The sequence below is a fragment of the Taudactylus pleione genome, unplaced genomic scaffold (genome assembly GCF_031769625.1).
Source record: "Taudactylus pleione unplaced genomic scaffold, aTauple2 ptg000208l, whole genome shotgun sequence".
NCBI lineage: Eukaryota > Metazoa > Chordata > Amphibia > Anura > Myobatrachidae > Taudactylus > Taudactylus pleione.
Window position 1 is genome coordinate 1,566,888 of NW_028284610.1, and position 19,499 is coordinate 1,586,386.

Here is a 19,499-nt window from a genome sequence, read left to right on the forward strand (position 1 = left end):
AGTCAGCCTATTTGCGGATGATGTCCTCCTAACTCTTATAGATCCCTGCTCCTCTCTGCCACATTTACATTCAGTTTTAGAGAACATCTCTAGAGTATGATACTACAAACTGAACGGCTCTAAAACTGAAGCCCTCCCTATTAATTTCCCATCGGCTATGTTACAATCTCTTTCCTACATAATCTCTGAAATCAGACTATCCCTATGTTTGGCAGGACAATAGTATTAAATACTTAGGGATCCAATTAACTCCTACTGTCGACAGCTTAATATTGGCAAATTATCTAACCCTGTTACGTAAAATGTTATTGAAAGATTGAATGATGCAGAATGTTTCCTGGGTGGGTCGTAAATCGGCCCTAAAGATGATGATTTTATCTAAGGTGTTATATCTATTTCGGACAATCCCCATATTAGTCCCTTAATAGATTTCACGCACTCTTTATCAAATATATTTGGAAAGGTAAGAAACCTAGATTAGCGAGGAAACATGTCCTTTCCGAATATGGAGGGAGGCTTAGTTTTCCCTGATAAGGAGAATACTAAATCGTGGGTCCTTTTGGAATGCGGTATGGTTTCTCCATTCCCACCTACGGACTGCCTCTGGTTGCCCTCATCAATTTCTATACAGCTATTAGAGAGATCAGTTTCGGTATCTAACTCCCGGAAAGCCTGGTTAGAACTGGCTTCTACAACTTCAGGCATTCTTTTACCTTCTACTCATTTTTCTTTTGAAGATTTAGCCATCTTGACCCCGAATTTATCTTTCGAAACCTGGGGTGCTCAAGGAATTCTTTCTTTGGCTGAGGTTACGGCCTCTGGTAATTTATTATCTTACACTCAGATTCAATCGCAATATTCACTCCCTTCTAGGGATTTCTATAAGTATTTACAACTAAGGTATTGGCTTTGCAACATTACTCCATCGCCACATATAGTGCAGAGATTCCTCAAAATTTCTCTATGACCAATTACTCAAGACAGATAGCAGAGGGGGCATTACCTTGTGGTATTCACTCTTGATAAATCCCCATGAATTTACATCCTTATTGAAATGGGTAGCAGATCTTTCTTGCACAAATATCCGAAGAAGATTGCTATTTTGTCTTTCGTACTTGTTTCTGTCTCACCAAGTGCATTTCCCATTCAGAGCAATTTTATAAACTACTCCATCGATTATATTTTAAACCTGTCTTAATGCATACCCTCTGGCTATCTCAATCTAATTTATGCTGGCGCATTGTGGTAACATGGGCTCCCTTCTACATATTTTTTGGTCAAGCTCAAATATTACTAAATTATGGACCTCGGTGTTCGCTCTTATCTCCAAAGTACTGAAAGTTTCTATTTCACCACATCTATTAATAACCATATTTCACTTGTACCATGGCAGTCTGCCCACTAACGATCATTACATTGTGGGCCGTATCCTTATTGCCACTAAAATTCAGTTAGCGCGACATTGGCGTTCTCCTTATATTCCAAGCCTGAAAGTTATTGAGAAAACTATGAGATCTCATTAAGACTTTGAGACAGCGGGAGTCTCATACTCCCCTTCAGCATTATGCGTGGCCTATCCACCACCGCCTATCAGTCAGCTGACTTGAGAACTAGTACCCGTACCCTCATTAGATGGTTTAGTTGGAGCGAATACTGGGAAGCGAAAGCTAATGCTTATTTTTGGTGATTTCACTGTATCTATCTTTTAATTCTACTATTAATTTGTATTTTCCTTGATCCCTCCCTCCTCTCACCCCCCCTTTTTTTATTTTTTATTTCTGTACCCCGTTCCATTACCTTTCCCTCTCTCAAATTCAATAAAAATGTATTGTTGAAAAAAAAGAAGCTCCTATTGGATGGAACTTCCTAAGAACTTAGAAGGTATTAAGATTGTAAATAAGCCAAACTGGTTATAGTAATAGACATGTGAAAGGACAAATAACATTGAAAATTTGCATTATATTTACCTTTTCAGAAACAGTATATGCTAATTCAGTTTGTGCTTTAGGAAAACCAACTGTTTTTTTGGGTGGTGAAGAGGAAATTACGTTAGTATCTTTAAAATGTAAGATGTGTTTATTTATATTTTGTGAGCTAGCATGATTTGCTAAAAGGAACACAGGGTGAATTTACACCCTGTGGTAACGTGTATTGGAGTGACATATATACCAGGCTTCGAGCCTGGGTTGTGTGTATCTTTTGAACATCAAGACTGCTGTAACATCTGTATGCTGTACCCCTTGAAGCTGAGGGAAAGGGTCTTTTTCAAGAATATTCAGCAATAAACATCTTTGCCTTACGACTGCATCTGAATCCTGCGACCAACATAATTGCAAAAAACGCTATTCCGTTCTCTGGCAGTTTTGAATTGAGCCCAGGTGCTTCCAAGCTGAAGCCCTGTGCCAGCTACCATGCAGAGCCTGGTCCATTGCGAGGATCAGGAGGAATCAACACCAATCAGAATGTGCGGACGCAGATCGTCAATGCATACACAGCAGAAGCAAATCCAGGTGCCGGCGGTAGGAGCCTGGTTGTTTGTAAGAAGCAGTTCCAAATGCCGATGGTAGAGTTTGGTGGTGGCAGCATCGTTACACGCCCACTGCACCGTGGGCGGAGTCAGTGACAGGCGGTCACCGACTGTAAGTGGGAATCCCTGATACCCCAAATCCAATCTGTGATTGGGTGTTGAGTTGAGGTCATCTGGTCACAATAAGTATGTAAGCCCTTGTTCCTCCTTTGCACATTCCATGTCACTAGTACTTTGTTCCCTTTCTCCTTCTCCCCTTCAGTGACTCTAAATCGGTTTGCTTGCCCATACATCAGGGCTGTAACTTGCTATGGACAAGTGGTGCCAAAGCACAGCGCTCTGTGGGCAGCACCGATGCTCACCCACGGTCCCTGTATCTAGTTAGCAGGGTGCCTGGAACGGCACCCTGCAGCCAGAATCGCAGCTGCAGTGCCGCCCAGGGCATCCTCTGGACACTCCAAATGGCTGACTGCAGCCATAACAGCTCCCACGGAATATCCTGAGGATACTCCGGGCAGTGGTGTTGTTCTGGTGGCATGCCACAGGGAGCGAAACCGGCACTGGGCTACGGCTCTGCATTGGGTACAAGATCACATCGACTCCCATCAGCGACCCATCAACGAATGTTGCTGCTAGCTTCAGCATGTTGCCCAACCCTTGTTCCTGTTATGTGTTCTACCCAGTCTGTGATGTGATATTAATGTTTGGCACTTATGTTTTGGTCACCCACTTTGTATGGTATTTATGCTGATACCCTGCTACTGTTTTCTATGTATACTTTGTACCGCACTGCGTACACTTTGTGGCATCTTATACATAAATTCAACTAATATAATAATAATCATTACATAATAAGTCAGTAGGAGGCCTAGATAACCTTGGCAAGAAAATAACTAAGATGTTGCTTATAAGCTGATTATTTAATTTCTTAAATAGTTATCCTTTAAAAAAAATGCCACATTAAAAAAAATTATTACATAACCAAGTATTTTCTACTCCCATGATTTATTCATTTATAGCTTTAGACATTTAAAACAAAATGCAATACGAATACATGAATAATAGAAACATAATCAATTTAATTAAGACTCAATTTGATTATTTTATTACATTACAGGTTGAGTCTCCCATATCCAAATATTCCGAAATACGGATTTTTTTTTGGCATGACTCAGATAATGAAACCTTTGATTTTTGATGGTTCAATGTACACAAACTTTGTCTAAGGCACAAATTATTACAAATATTGTATAAAATTATCTGCAGGCTGTGTGTATAAGGTTTATATAACACATAAATGCATTGTGTGTGTATATTTGGGTCCTATTCCCAAGATATCTCATTATGGTATGCAATTATTCCAAAATACGGAATATTCCGTTATCCAAAATACCCCTGGTCCCAAGCATTTTGGATATGGGAGACTCAACCTGTATTACTAAAAAGCGAATCCTATAATGAAAAGACTTACCACATGTTGCAGTTCTGCTCTATCTTTTAACTCTTCAACTACTTTGTCAACCTACAAATGATGCAAAGAAAAAGTAAATAAAAAGGCTCCATAAAGAATATCTGCTGTTGTAGAACAATCATAACAGTCATCCTCAGTGAAAAAGTACTGGTCTATAATAAGGACAAAACAAAAGATGTGTGTCCTCATACACCAATCCTTTTTGCATCATATGGTGAAAGACACGGGTCAGGATCATAGATAGACAGTTAAAAGGTCAACAGTGTCTAGATAGACACCAGGGGGTATAAGAACCAAAGATCGATCTTGGATTCTGTCCGATATGCCATTCGATTTTGGTTAGATTTCCATTCGATTTTGATATTGGAGATTTACTAAAGCCAAAATCTAATGTTAAATCGAACAGAAAACCGAATCCCACTGAAAATCTGAAAAACATTGGTACTTTACATAGACCAACATAGAATCCCACATTTACCAAGATTCGATTTGAAAAGGAACACCAAATCGAACTTCAAATCTCCAAAATAATAGAACTGCTTCATGCATGAGCAGATATGATTGACACAGTTGTATGCACAGATCAGTGAGATTTGTGCATGCATCTGTGTGTAAAAGGCTACAAAAGTTGTAAAATAAAAAAATAATGTGGGGTCCCCCCTAAAATCACATCCAGCCCTGGACTTTTCATAGCCAGTCCTGGTTGTGTAAATACGGGGGACAAAAGACGAAGGGGTCCCCTATATTTAGCACAAACAGCAATGGCCTCAGCAAGCCGGTCCTGGTTTTGGAAATACAGGGGACAAAATGAGTAGGGGTCCCCCTGTACCTGCGGGGGTGTAATGCCACAGCCAGGGGAATCCTTCTACCAGGTCCAATGGCCAAAGCATTACACCTGACTGCTAGTCAGCCCAAGCCGGAGATCCCTGAGGAGATGGGGACCCCCTCCAATAAAGGGGTATAAGTATAAGTTTATTACACACATACATACTCACCTACAATACCTGGACAGGTCCTCTTGTCCAAGTAGGCATCCAGCGTCTTAAAACAAAAAAACAAGGACCCTCAACCACGAACCATGCTTATGCATTGCAGTCCGCGAACTAGCCTTTGCGATCAGGACTGTGATTGCAGTGAATACGCAGGCCAATTACAGAGTGATTGACAGTAAGTGCTGATTGTGGGTGGTAACAGGGGGGTGGTCAGCCAAACACAGGCGTGCCAGTGCGTTTCAATGTTGTAGCAGGGGCATAGCCACTGCGATACCATGCGCAGTCAGAAGCAGGGCCAATGCTCCCGCTAGGCAAGCTTAGGCAGCTTCCTATGGGCGCCCGGCCCTCCGATCACCCTCCCCCATTTGCCGGGTGCGCGATGAGATTGGGTTACCAGTGGGTACCCGGCTCCTTACTACCCCCTCCCCCCGGTGCCAGCCGGAGGACGGAGCACAGTCCTGAGCTCCGTCTTCCAGGTCCCACAGTGCACTATGGGAGTGACGTCATGACGTCACTTCCATAGTTCCGAGGAGCGGGCGCCGGGGACGGACGGCAGCGGGGTTTAAGGTAAGTGTTGTTTTTTTTAATGTGTGTGTGTGTGTGTATATGAGTGTGTGTGTGCGGGAGGGGGGGCTTATTACAGGGTCAGCATTACTGGGGGCACTACAGGGGCCTTACATTGGGGGCACTACAGGGGCCTTACTATTGGGGGCACTACAGGGAGCATTACAGGGGCTGCATTACTGGGGGCACTACAAGGGGCATTACAAGGGCCGCACTACTGGGGGCATTACAGGGGCCTTACTATTGGGGGCACTACAGCGGCCTTAGTACTGGGGGCATCATATGGGGGCACCACAGGGGCCTTACTACTGGGGGCACTACAGGGGCCTTACTACTGGGGGCACCATATGGGGGCACTACAGGGGCCCTTACTACTGGGGCACTACAGGGGCCTTTACCACTGGGGGCACTGCAGGGGTCATTACTACTGGGGGCACTACTTTTAGGAGCATTATTACTGCTGGGGGCACTGCGTAAGGGGCACCATTACAGTGGGCATTGCATAAGGAGCACCATTACAAGTGGGCATTTAGGGTTTTAGGAGAACTACTACTGTGGGCACTGTGTAAGACCTAAGTTAGGGGGCGGGGCCCTTAAAAATGTTGCTAAGGGGCCAAAAAAAGTTCTAGTTACACCCCTGATACTGTGTGTGTGTGTATATATATATATATATATATATATATATATATTGTGACAGTGTCACCAGATATGGTGTTGGTGAGCAGCAGATTCTGTGTGGGTTTTGGAGAGATCCTCCCACACAGGGTATGAATACTGAGTTGTGATACACCTGTGGGTGCCTTGTGGAGGGAGCTCAGGTGTGGGCTGATGAGGAGGCATCCTTCTGTAGTGCTGCGGCAGCTTTGCGATCGCTATGGATTAGCATAAATTTGTATTAAAACTGCTTGCATACGCTATATTGCGATCCATAGAGAATCAGGCCCAGAGTCTGCAACTCTATTTATTATAAACACAAAAATAACATTATTGAAAACATAGGCACACGTAGGAAAGGTTAATGATGGCCTTGAGCTTGGTGATTTCCGGTTCTAGGTTAGTTACCATTAGTCATAAGACACCTCTTTCATATATTTGCAGTTTGTTTCTATAGGGCAGATTCAATTAGCTGCGGAATTTACCGAAAGGTTTTAGTAGCCAGGTTACGTGCCCAGAGCTAATCAATTACAAAAGAGGAGGGTAAGAGTTCTTTATTCTGATCCAAAACAGCTCGTAACCGGTTTGATTGAACAATACTTGGGCCTCACACTCATGCTGCAAGTCTGTCCATTAGTCCTACAAATGACACTTAAGATATGTGGCATTCACTGAAGGTGCCTACACACATACCGATTTTTTACACGATCTGGCTAATTTCGAGGCATCAGAACGACAGATCGTGTAAAAAATGCTCAAATCGTGAGTCCCCACTCATGATCCCGATGCGTGTCCCCGCTGGTCGCACATCGCATCGTCAGATCTGCCGTGCAGTAGGGCAGATCAGACAATCTAGGAGGCGATGCACTGTAAAAAAGTCTGGATGCAGGAGAGATCGTATGAAGATTGGACACCAAATCATGTGCAAATCGTGTGCAGAGCTGCCGGGGAGAGTTTCAAGGGAAATCGTACACATCGGCTGATTGTGAGTACATCGATATGTGTGTAGGCACCTTGAGAAACGATTGAGCATCCAATCTGAAAATTTCCAGTTCACAGAGGACTTTAAATTGAATCTGCTTGTCTTCTTTCAGTTTTGTTAAATGTGAAGAAAAAATGTAAAATTATTTTCTTTTGCACAGCCACCATTTGAAATCCTTACTAGAGTTTGAAGACTAGCGAATTGATTAAGCTCTAACGACTAAGATTGCTAGAGTAGGTGCAGCTTGGGAAGAATGCAGTAATTATTCCTTTGGCCTTGATAACATTAATTTTCTCATCTTGTAGTTTGTTATTTACTTCATTCAGTTTTACAAATATGTCTGTTACATAGGCTACATCTTGCTGACATGATTTCATTTAATTGCTCAGGGCTAGATCAAGTTGCTGAAGAAACTCATTTTATCAAAAAGGTTGTTGAAATGCTATCCCACTTCTGTGTGCAAAAGTAGACGTTCAAAATCTTCCCTATTTCCTTGACACTGTAATCGGAATTAAGACTTCAGTAGAGAAGCATTAATTCTATTAACAGCACTGATTACATAATGCAGATTTTATGCCGCTGGTCACTAAGATGCTTCGCAACGAAACACTGGTGATGTATAATGCAATGAACAGCCAAGACATGTACTATTAATTTTTTTTAAATGTGTGAAACCACGATGTCAGCCAATGGGCCTGATTCACTACCGATCGGAACTGCGATTACGCAAGCAGCCGGCCACTGCGTTCGGGACTGCGATCACAGTGACTACACAGACCCATCACAGACTGATGGTCGGAGAAACACAGGCATGCCAGTGCGTTTGAACGCCGTTGCAGGGGCGTGCATAAATTAGCCACTACGATGCCTTATGCAGCTTTAGGACTCATAGCGTGTGATGAAGTTAGCAATTTCTGAGTAGAGTCAGATCTGGTGCAAGTGTGCGTGAGGCTCCGATGGTACTCGATTGTACCGATGGTTTCATTCACTGTCTTGCTAAACATTACATTGCATAATCGCTATTGCGATCGGTAGTGAATCAGGCCCAAGATTCGGTAAGGGATATTTTTCTCTCAAAGAAACTGAACATAACTTGAAATATAGATGAGCCTTTTGTATCTGTGGTTAGCAGTCTAGTGAATAACAGTTCTTTCATTAGCACTGATGAAACGTACTGTACACATGCTAGTAACAGTACTTCGTTATCGCTTAAGGATAAGTTGTCAATTTCCATGGAAAACTAGTTATTTCTTAGGTGTCACTAAGTTGGCATTCAATATCATTGTCCATTTCATCGATCCTTTTTGAAACAGAGTTGTCGTTGAGGGAAACTGATTGAGTTATATTACTTGTATTAGATTTTTTTTTTACCAAATATTGTGGTAACTGTTAATTTATTGACGATGGAACAAATACAATTTTAAGTAATCGGTTGACTACTGGCAACACTTCACCATGTTACTGTTACTAGAGAGCTTGCTTATTACTAAAACAAACCAGAGAGCTATTGACCACCCGCGTGCATAAACATAATTATTTATATACAACAGATGTATTCCTAGTGATTGGAGCACAAAGAGACTGCCTATCTCAGATTCACCACAAAAACTTTCACCAAAGTTTAAAATAGCACATCAAATTACAAAAAAAAGCGACTCAGGTGCTAGGTGCTCTACAAAGAATAAAAATACATAAGTACATAGAAATACATCCCTTTTGTTGGTGGTTGAGGGATGATACGTGTCTCACGAATGATCCTTCTTTTCACTCTTCTCAACTCAGGCATGGAAAAGAAACAAATATACATATGTGTAGCAGGAAATGTCAGCAACAAATGTTTGGTGCATATAGTAGTGATCCCCACAATACTGATCCTAGTGATCTCATTTTAATACTGTGGATATCCCATTGTGTCCAGGATTATTTTGGAATAAAAGTTTTTTCTGGATTTACTATCAACTTGGACTTATTTTTCCTCTAACTCCACACTGAGGGAAGAATCTTTCTTGGTGATCCACCGGGAGCATATAAAAGATGCCTTGATATACTTTAAAAGAACCATACTGATCTTGAGTAGGGTACACCCTTGATTCTTGGATGTTGTAAACAACTTTAAAGAAACCATTATATGTTGAAAGAACACCACACTGATAGTGAGTGTGGTACGTCCGACTTATTGTGGGGATCACTACTATATGCACCAATCATTTGTTGCTGACATTTCCTGGTGGTAAAGATACCTTGATACACGGTGTATCACACTTAGAAGTGTGAGTGATGGTATGCTGATTATTCGTCAAGGGTGTGTAGAGGGGAGAAGAAAGATACTTCTTAGGAAATAAACTGTGCTACACATATGTATATTTATTTATTTTCCATGACGTCCTCATACCTGAGTTGAGAAGAGTGAATAGAAGGATCATTCGTGAGACACGTATCATCCCTCAACCACCAACGAAAAGGAAGGATTTCTATGTACTTATGTACTTTTATTGTTTGTAGAGCGCCAAGATCATGAGTCCCATTTTTTTGTTATTTGATATAATTATTTATGTATATATTAAAAACCAATGCCCCTAAACACCGTCCAAAAAAAAAATTGGTTAAGGGGAGGTTCGGAGGACATAGGGTTGTGGCATCTTGGGATGAATATACTGGGCAGCTTAAAACTATTGGAACATTTTGAAGGAATATTTAAATGTTTTGTAAACAACAAATAAAAGAAACAAAATACACAGATGAATAAAAGACAAAAACAATATAATGAATATACTTACAGAGATTTTGCCTTCATTGTCCAAAAGCATATCCACAGCTTTCTAAAGAAAAAAAAATACCAAAGCACATAATAAGTTAACAATAAAACATGAAAAGTAGCTGTATTGACAATTGGTAATACAGGACAAAAGCTCACAAGGAGACCAAAACAACTTAATAACATGACATGTATATATCTATAAAATGTTTAGTAAACCACTCTCTCACATTTCAAATGGGATTAATTATTCTATATCTATAAACAGTTAACTCACTACCCTATACTAGATATGTTATATGTTCTTAATGGTTATATTGTATTTGGAAAGAGATGCAATCTGCAGTTACTCACTGAAGAATGGCAGTTAAGTATTACCCACTGTGCTGAGACCATTTTGGCACCTTATAGGCTGGTCACATCAACAATTTATTAATATAGTACTCACACAAATTATATCTTGTTATATTAAGATTTGAATTTTCAGAAAATATAAATAGTTTGCTTATACCTCCTGACAGATATAGTAAAGATAATCTACCTAAAATGGACAAAAAGTGTGTGATTTTTAGAATGAAATTGCAAGAAAGTGGGCAAATAGACAAATGTGTGTATTGTTTTTCAGATGAATTGCAGCTTTCATAGGTAATTTCTGCTGGCACCATAATAAAGAATTGCATGTTTAAGCTACATATGGACAGGAGTTGATCAGTTCCTGAGACAACCATTTTATAGAGCATTAAGAACTGAAAGTTGCTTGTAAAATGCAATATCACCAGACTCCCACATTCTTGCATAGGCTATAACTGTCCCCTGCTATTCCACTACCAGTTTGGCATTGGATCTATTACAAATCAAAATACAGGAGACCTATTTGAAACTCGGAGAAACTTTAACATTTCCCCTACTGTATGTATTTTTTATAATGCAAAGAGTGAAACATTAAAGTAGATAAGAAAAATAATTGACAAAACAGGTCCCTGAGACTGTGGTAAAAATGACACGTGTGTTATCTCTGTACCCCGTATGACCAGATAAATATTTTTTAGAGAAAAATCTATGATTGCTCTACTTATCTTCTTATATATAAAATTCACCCCTGCACCGATTGGGATGAAACCAATACGCGGTGATCCAGTTGGATCCTGGCTAGGTTTTAGGGGGGTTAGGGTCCCAGTCGGACCTCCCGTTGGTGTATGCTAGGCAGAACTTTTATCCGGGAAGCGAATTCTGGGCCTTCCACTGGATAGAATTGGACGAAAACTTATCAATGGTAACACTGGATCCCAGAAGACATAGTATGGGGTTTAGGTCCCGGTCGGACCTCCCGTTGGTGTACATTGGGCAGAACTTTGACCCGGGGACGCTGGGCAGAACTTTGAACCAGGGAGCCTGTTCTGGGCCTTCGACTGGATGGATTTGGATGAAAACTTCAAAGAGGGTGGCAATTGGTCTATTATGCATAATGGAGTGGTTGGGGTCTAGGTCAGACCTCATGGCGGAGTGTGGCAGGCAGACCTTTTCTCATGGGTGTGTTGGAAGAGCTGCAAAGCTGCTAATTATTTTTAACATGTTGACAGTTACATCAAACTCACTGATAACTTAAAAGTTTTAAACCAGGGCAATACCGGGTACTTCAGCTAGTTTATGATATACGTAGAAAAGAACACATGGGAAATATTTTAATATATTACACTTACTGGTCCAGAAAACATACAATATAAAACTTGATAAGAACAAGATATTGTATTGGCAGGTTTATAGTGGTCTACAAATACACTCTAATTTTATATGCTCAGGGATAAACTGTATTAAGTAGTGTGGCGGTAAAGTAGCCCACAAATACATGGCACCTGAAGGTACTGAGGTAGGAAAAGAAACTGAAAATGTTAAACTACAGTGCATCCGGAAAGTATTTACAGCCTTTTTCCAAAATGGAATAAATTCATGTTTGTCCTCAAAATTCTACACACAATATCCCATAATGACAACCTGTAAAAAGATTTTTTGAGATTTTTGCAAATTTAATTGAAAAAAAACCCTAAGAAATCACATGTCACAGCCTTTGCCATTAAGCTCAAAATTGAGCTCAGGTGCATCCTGTTTCCATTGATCATCCTTGAGATGTTCCTACAGCTTAATTGGAGTCTACCTGTGGTAAATTCAGTTGTTTGGACATGATTTTGAAAGGCATACACCTGTCTATATAAGGTCCCACACTTGACAGTGCATGTCAGAGCACAAACCAAGCATGAAGTCCAAGGAATTGTCTATAGACCTCCGATACAGGATTGTCTCGAGGCACAAATCTGGGGAAGGGTACAGAAAAATGTCTGCTGCTTTGAAGGTCCCAATGAGCATAGTGGCCTCCATCATCCTTAAATGGAAGAAGTTCGGAACCACCAGGACTCTTCCTAGAGTTGGCCGGCCGTCTAAACTGAGCGATCGTGGGAGAAGGGCCCTAGTCAGGGAGGTGACCAAGAATCCGATGGTCACTCTGTCAGAGCTACAGCATTCCTCTGTGGAGAGAGGAGAACCTTCCAACCATCTCTGCAGCAATCCACCAATCAGGCCTGTATGGTAGAGTGACCAGACAGAAGCCACTCCTTAGTAAAAAGCACATGGCAGCCTGCCTGGAGTTTGCCAAAATGCACCTGGAGGACTCTCAGACCATGAGAAACAAAATTCTCTGGTCTGATGAGACAAAAATGTAACTCTTTGGTGTCAATGCCAGGCGTTATGTTTGGAGGAAACCAGGCACCGCTCATCACCAGGCCAATACCATCCTTACAGTGAAGTATAGTGGTGGCAGCATCATGCTGTGGGGATGTTTTTCAGCGGCAGGAACTGGGAGACTAGTTAGGATAGACGGAAAGATGAATGCAGCAATGTACAGAGACAGCCTGGATGAAAACCTGCTCCAGAGCACTCTTGACCTCAGACTGGGGCGACGGTTCATCTTTCAACAACGACGGTTCATCTTTCAACAGGACAACGACCCTAAGCACACAGCCAAGATATCGCTGGCTTCAGGACAACTCTGTGAATGTCCTTGAGTGGCCCAGCTAGAGCCCAGACTTGAATCCAATTGAACATCTCTGGAGACATCTGAAAATGGCTGTGCACCGACGCTTCCCATCTAACCTCAAGGAGCTTGAGAGGTGCTGCAAAAAGGAATGGGCAAAACTGCCCAAAGATAGGTCTGCCAAGCTTGTGGCATCATATTCAAAAAGATTTGAGGCTGCAATTGATGCCAAAGGTGCATCAAAAAAGTATTGAGCAAAGGCTGTGAATAATTATGTACATGTGATTTCTTAGTTTTTGTTCTTTAATTACATTTGCAAAAATCTCAAAAAAACTTTTTACATGTCATTATGGGGTATTGTTTGTATAATTTTGAGGACAATAATGAATTTATAACATTTTGGAATAAGGCTGTAACATAACAAAATGTGAAAAAAGTGAAACGCTGTGAATACTTTCTGGATGCACTGTATATAATTTTGCCTCAGATATCCCATCAACCACCACATTTTCATTTCACATGGTATCTGATCGCCTTTGCCACTCGGTGATTAGCCTGAAAGTGCCAGCAAAGTAACTTCTTGTTTAGCCTCACATGAGGGTACCTGCCTGGAACGCTAAAGGTTGACGTTTTTACCATGTTAGTATGCAAATAGTTACTCCATGATATGAATGTTTTTACTTTATAAATGTTTCTGGGAATTTTGGATTGTTTTTGTTTTTTAGAAATGTTCCTTTGCTTCTGCGGGAATATACCTGCAAACTTATATTTTTATGTTAAATGAATGGTTAGGAGAAAACAGGTAAACTGTTAGTTCAGTACTTATACTATGGGCATAGGGATAAAAAAATGCATCTACTGTACACAATGTCTTAGTGGTAATATGGGAACCCAGGTTTCTAACAGACTGAGGGGTTTATTTACGAGTCAGGATCCCGGCAATCATAATCCTGGTGCAGGAATCTCGACCGATAACATCTCGACGGTAAGTATTAGGATAGGGGCTAGGTTTAGGCACTAGAGGGAGGGTTAAAGTCAGGCTGTGTGTGTGTGTGTGGGGGGGCTTAGGTCTAGGCTGCAGGATGGGAGGGTTAGGCTGCGGGAAAGGCGGGTTAGGCTACTTTACCTGCAGGCATCAGGATTTTGAGTGTCGGAATGCCGTTGTCGGTATTCTGAGCGCTGCCATCCTGCTGCCGGGATCTCGCACCCAACCCAGTGTCAGGTTGTAAAATACGACACTTCTGTTCATGTTTATGACCAATATTTAAAAGGGCAGTGTTTTTACTAACAAGACATGGCTAGTAAAAGTACTGCTCTTTTAAATATTAAGCATAAACACGAACAGAAATGTCGGGTTTTACAACCAAATGGTTTGTAAATAAACCCCTGAGTGTATCATTACTCTAATGTCAGCTACTTTTAAATACAGGTTACACTGGATATATTCATGTTGGTGTGAAGAAGAGACATGACCTCTTGACACACCCACACTCAACCTGAGATAAACTAAGCATCATATGGTTGTATTTTCAGTGCAGAGACACTTAAGGGAGGAATTTCTGATGACAGGGAAAACATGAGTGTATAATACGCAAATAGTGAGACTTTGGTAGCAGATGTTTAGGCATCCAAGGTTCTCAAAAGCAGATGTAAAAGTTAATAAGTCAAGAAAGGAGAATGTGATGTCTGTGCTTGAGAGAGAGAGAGATTAAGGGCCTGATTCAGAGCCGCTCGTAAGCGGCCGCTCGTTCGTTCTGACCGATGTTCGCACATCTGCGCATGCGTACGGACTGTAATACGCATGCGCGAACCAGTCAGTGCGGCCGAAAATCGTTTGTTCGCTATATAGCGAATGCCTGCTATTTTGAGTGACAGAAGGAGGCGTATGTGGGTGGTAACAGGGGAAGGTGCTTGAAAACGGGGGTGTGGAAATAGATCGCAGCTTAAAGGTCAAAATGGGCGTTTTAAGGGTGTGCATAATTAATACAGCAGCGTCATTGACCACGTCACTTGTTTTTTTTTTACCCCGAACTGATCGCAAAATAGCGGTTGAAAAAAACATCCACAAGAATAGCGAGCAGTTCATACGCTGTACGATGTACTCGATTAATCTAATAAATAGCGGACATGACGTAGGATGCGAACGGCCATGGGGCGTATTTTTCAAAATTACAACCGCAAGTTTTGCTCGCTCGTTCAGACTTAGAGGCGTGAACAGACCGCAATTAGCGAACGGTTCATTTGAATAGCCACCCCTTGTTTTAGAACGAACGACCGCAAATAGCGAGCGGCTCTGAATCAGGCCCTAAGTTCAGAAATAAGTATTTTTGATCAAGGCAACTTACCTCTGTATCGAAATCCATGAGCAATACAATTTTGTCCTTGATAGAGCTGAACAAATCATGTTTGTGTATCAGATCAAAAACTTCCTTGTGCCGAAGTGTTAAATAAATTTCAAGAGCTTGACTGTAACATTGATCATACGTGTGTCTGCAAAAGAATTAATTGAACTGCATGTAAACATGAATAGATGCTATATTTAGCCGATTATTCAAATCAGAAGGCATTTTCTAATTTATATAATTTGTTGTATATTGTGTTTGAGTGTTACAAATCGCTTGTTGATTTATTACATATTGCATAAATTATTGGTATCAACTTTTTATTTTTAGTTTTCTGTATACACTATAACACAACATGTAGAGAATACATCACAGGTGCCATTCCACGCAGACGCAGCAGGTGCTTATGATGGCTGGGTTATTCAGCATCAGCAAATATAGAGTTCTGGTATGTTAAGAAGAGCATAAATGTCTAATCTCCACTTTAAATATTAAAAGTAATATTTACTCTCAGTGCCGTAACTAGGGGTGGGGGCGAGCGGTGTTTTCGCCCAGAGCCTAAGAGGCGTCACCATTGCTTCCCCGTGGCAACAGCATGTGGCTTGTAGTGTACCTAGAATGGCACCCTGCAGCCTGGAGAGTAGTCCGAAGCGTCCTTAGGATGCTTTAGTCGCCACCGCAAAGCCGCCTGCTCTTTCCTGGTCCCATGGGCCCCCGTCCCCACAAGGTAGCGTCACAGGATTGGTTGGCAGGGGAATTTCGCCCTTCTACGGCCCTGTTTACTTACTGAAGAATGACAGTTTAGTATCCATTTTGGCACTTTTTGGGCTGGTCATATACCAACATCAAAACACACAGAAATTGTATCTTGTTATTTTCAGAAAGTTCCATTTGTTTGCATAAACCTCCCTGTCGGCAGCCTGGTAGTGTGTCCCATCGCTGGGTACACATGTCGTTTAGTGTGTACCCAGCTTAAGGTTGAGCACTAGACACTCTGTGATATCATTGTGCACTGGTGCAATAATGTAATTATGTTCCTCCTCTTCCACTGGCCTCAACCAACAATACACCATGGGAGTATCTAAAATGGGTGAAGGGCCCACACCACAATCACTGATCCTGGATGACAGAAATGGTGATTATTTTATTTAAAACCCTCAATATTATGAGCACTAAGGACGGGGGGACAAATAATGATACTACTATTAGCAGTGGCGAAACTAGAGAGAGTGGTGGGTCCAGGTGCACGAATATGCTTTGGGCCCTTCCTATGCAGTGCCCCATATACAGTGCCCCCAGTAGTTGTCCCCCCTATGCAGTACCCCCTGTAGTAGTCCCCCTATGCATTGCCCCCAGTAATAGTCCCCCCTATGCAGTGCCCCCAGTAGTAGTCCTCCCTATGCATTGCCTCCAGTAGTAGTGCCCCCTATGCATTGCCCCTAGTAGTAGTCCCCCCTATAAAGTGCCCCTACTAGCGGCCACCCCCCTACACAGTGCCCCCAGTAGCGCCCCCCCCCTATGCAGTGCCAGTGCCCCTTACACACACACACAAAAAAAACCCCACACAACTTACCTGAATTCTCGCTCCTGCCGCTGTCCACTCCTCTCAGCCCGCTCTGCACTATGGGAGAGACGTCATGACGTCTCTCCCATTACGCGCTGCAGGGAGCGCCAGAAGGCGGAGCTCATGAGTGAGCTCCTGCCGGCTCCCTTCGTGGACTCAGCAGCCAATGAGAGTCTTTCTGACTCTCATTGGCTGCCACAACAAACACACATCCGCCGTTGGTGGCGGAGTGTTTGTTACTGTGTAGTGCAAACCGCTCTCACTGTGGTCTGCACTACACTTAAATACTGTGGGGCCTGGGGGACACTGGCGGCGGGTGAAGCGGCTATGGGCCCCTGCACCACAGCAGGCCCCGTTGCAAGCCACCGGCTGTACCGCCACTGGTTCCGCCACTGACTAGTAGATGCATCTCTAGATGGTTCAGGGATAACTAGTGCTACTTTCTCCGAATTTTCTTGTTGAATCATTTAAAGGTTTGCAATCAACTAACCTTAACCCTCTACATTTAACAAAAAATTTTATTGAAAAAGATTTAGCTCCGTAAGCAATCTCTGTAGCTGTGTCCATCGCTAACTGTATAGGGATTACATAAACATGCTCTTACTGTTCTCTCCCTATGCTTGCAATGCCCCTTTTCTCATCTGTTCCACCTCTCCAGACGACTATGGACATGCGCATACGCATTTTTGGTACACATGCTGTACAAAAACGCATATATTAGGCAAACAAAACATACTTGATCCAACTCTAAATAAGATCCATAGTGTACATGTGGACGCCTATAAGCAGGCAATACAATCTGTCACCCATGCTAATGAGAACAGATAAGAAAACAAATCCATTTTGATTTGAAGTGGAACTGTGTCATTGTAGATACTATACAATAATGTAAATAGGTACATGGTTCTAAAAACTCTGCCTTCACGGTAGGAATTATGTTGAAGATAATCTTGTCAATCCTGTCTGATTCATCACATAATTGGATTTTAAAATGAGATAAAAAGATATTGATTTTATGCATTTGAATAATTAAAAATTAATTGAAAACAAGCTTCCTGGAAAATATTATACTATATACTGCCATATTTGCTGCATGACTTTGATTAGTGTAAGAGCACAGCATTGCCTCATACTACCCATAACCAGGGGAACGCGGTGAAAAAATAGAATAGAATTAAAAGGATTTTCTTAGCAAAATGTTATATATATATATTATATATATATATATATATATATATATATATATATATATATATATGTGACATGAAAATAAGGAATCAACACATACCTTAAATACACATTTATCAAGACATGAAAATATAGAAACAACACATACCTTAAATACTCCTCACACAGGGTGAAGAGTACTTAAGGTATGTGTTGTTTCTATATTTTCATGTCTTGATAAAAGTGTTCTCACACTGAAACGTTGACCAAAGAAAGCAAAGTAGTGCTGTGATTTTTTGCCTGGTTGTGAAGTCTCATTGAGTGCCTCCTGATTGTTTCTTTTGTATGCTTGTCTGCTGGGGTAGCGCATAGGAGCCATCCTTATGTAGAGAGCGTGCCGAGTTTGGAGATTATATATTTTATATATATAGCAGAATAATAAAGCTGCTGCACTCGGAGATTTGTGGTTATAATAAATATGTTAAAAAGTGTCACATGAACGATACCAACGTTTCGGAACACTAAGCTCCTTTGTCAAGGTGTTCACACCTTGACAAAGGAGCTTAGCGCTCCTTTGGTCTGAGGGCACCGGAGTCAGCTGTCTTCTAAAGAAGGAGTGCCGGACCGAAGAAATTGTTTATATATATATATATATATATATATATATAGTACACATCTAATTGCAGTATGTTTCAATGATATGCAGTATAAAAACAGAGAGGGACAAGTGAAAAAAAAAAACAAGTACAGGAATACAATAAGATATTCATCTACAAAAGGCTACACCTCTAAAATCTCAGCTGAACAAAGACCTCACATGTAATACAATATTATTTTACACTATACAGAACAAGTAAGAAGATTTTGTGTATATGAAGAATTAACTTACAATTCTGCCAGAGCCTTCAGAAGTGTTCGGTTGTTTGGGTCTTGGTTCAGGTGCCCCTTTAAAGCCTGAACTATAGTTTTATTATTGTACAGGTCTCCAGGCCATTCTCTTATTAGTGTTGAGAATCCCTGTCAAAATGAAAAAGAATTACAATATTTTAAATACATTGTGCTGGTTGTGTGCTGTGACAGGTAGCATGGGTGGGGACTTAGAATTACTTTCTTACTCAGAAAATTAGCAATACAAAAAAACAGAAATGCTCCCATTATATGGTCTCAGATGCTTGAATGAACACAACATTCCCAAATCCTTACAAAGTATTTATAAAACAGCCTACAGAACTTTGATCCTGTGATATACGGTCCATTTTATTACATTTTTAACGATGGCAAAAGTTTTATTTCACGTACTGCAACAGTTAAAATGTCATAAATTGTACAGAACTTGAATAGCAGTAATGAATGCATTGTATGAGTTATGTGTAAAATAAGATGTCTCCAAGCAGTCCAGATTTCCCAAATTTACGTGAGCTGATAGCATTAAGATTACAGTTTTAAACTTCCCTAA

The 19,499-nt window shown here is 41.2% G+C and overlaps 1 protein-coding gene across 1 annotated transcript in view; it reads right to left on the reverse strand.

Annotated features, from left to right (window-relative positions):
• VPS41 (VPS41 subunit of HOPS complex) overlaps window positions 1-19,499 on the reverse strand; it is a 307,161-nt gene that overhangs the window by 66,578 nt on the left and 221,084 nt on the right. Inside the window, exons 18-21 of the mRNA XM_088478142.1 lie at window positions 18,933-19,060; window positions 15,316-15,460; window positions 9,968-10,009; window positions 3,999-4,049 (exon numbers count right to left, since the gene is read on the reverse strand). Of these exons, the coding sequence (XP_088334268.1) occupies window positions 3,999-4,049; window positions 9,968-10,009; window positions 15,316-15,460; window positions 18,933-19,060 (366 nt within the window). The remainder of the gene's footprint in view (window positions 1-3,998; window positions 4,050-9,967; window positions 10,010-15,315; window positions 15,461-18,932; window positions 19,061-19,499) is intronic.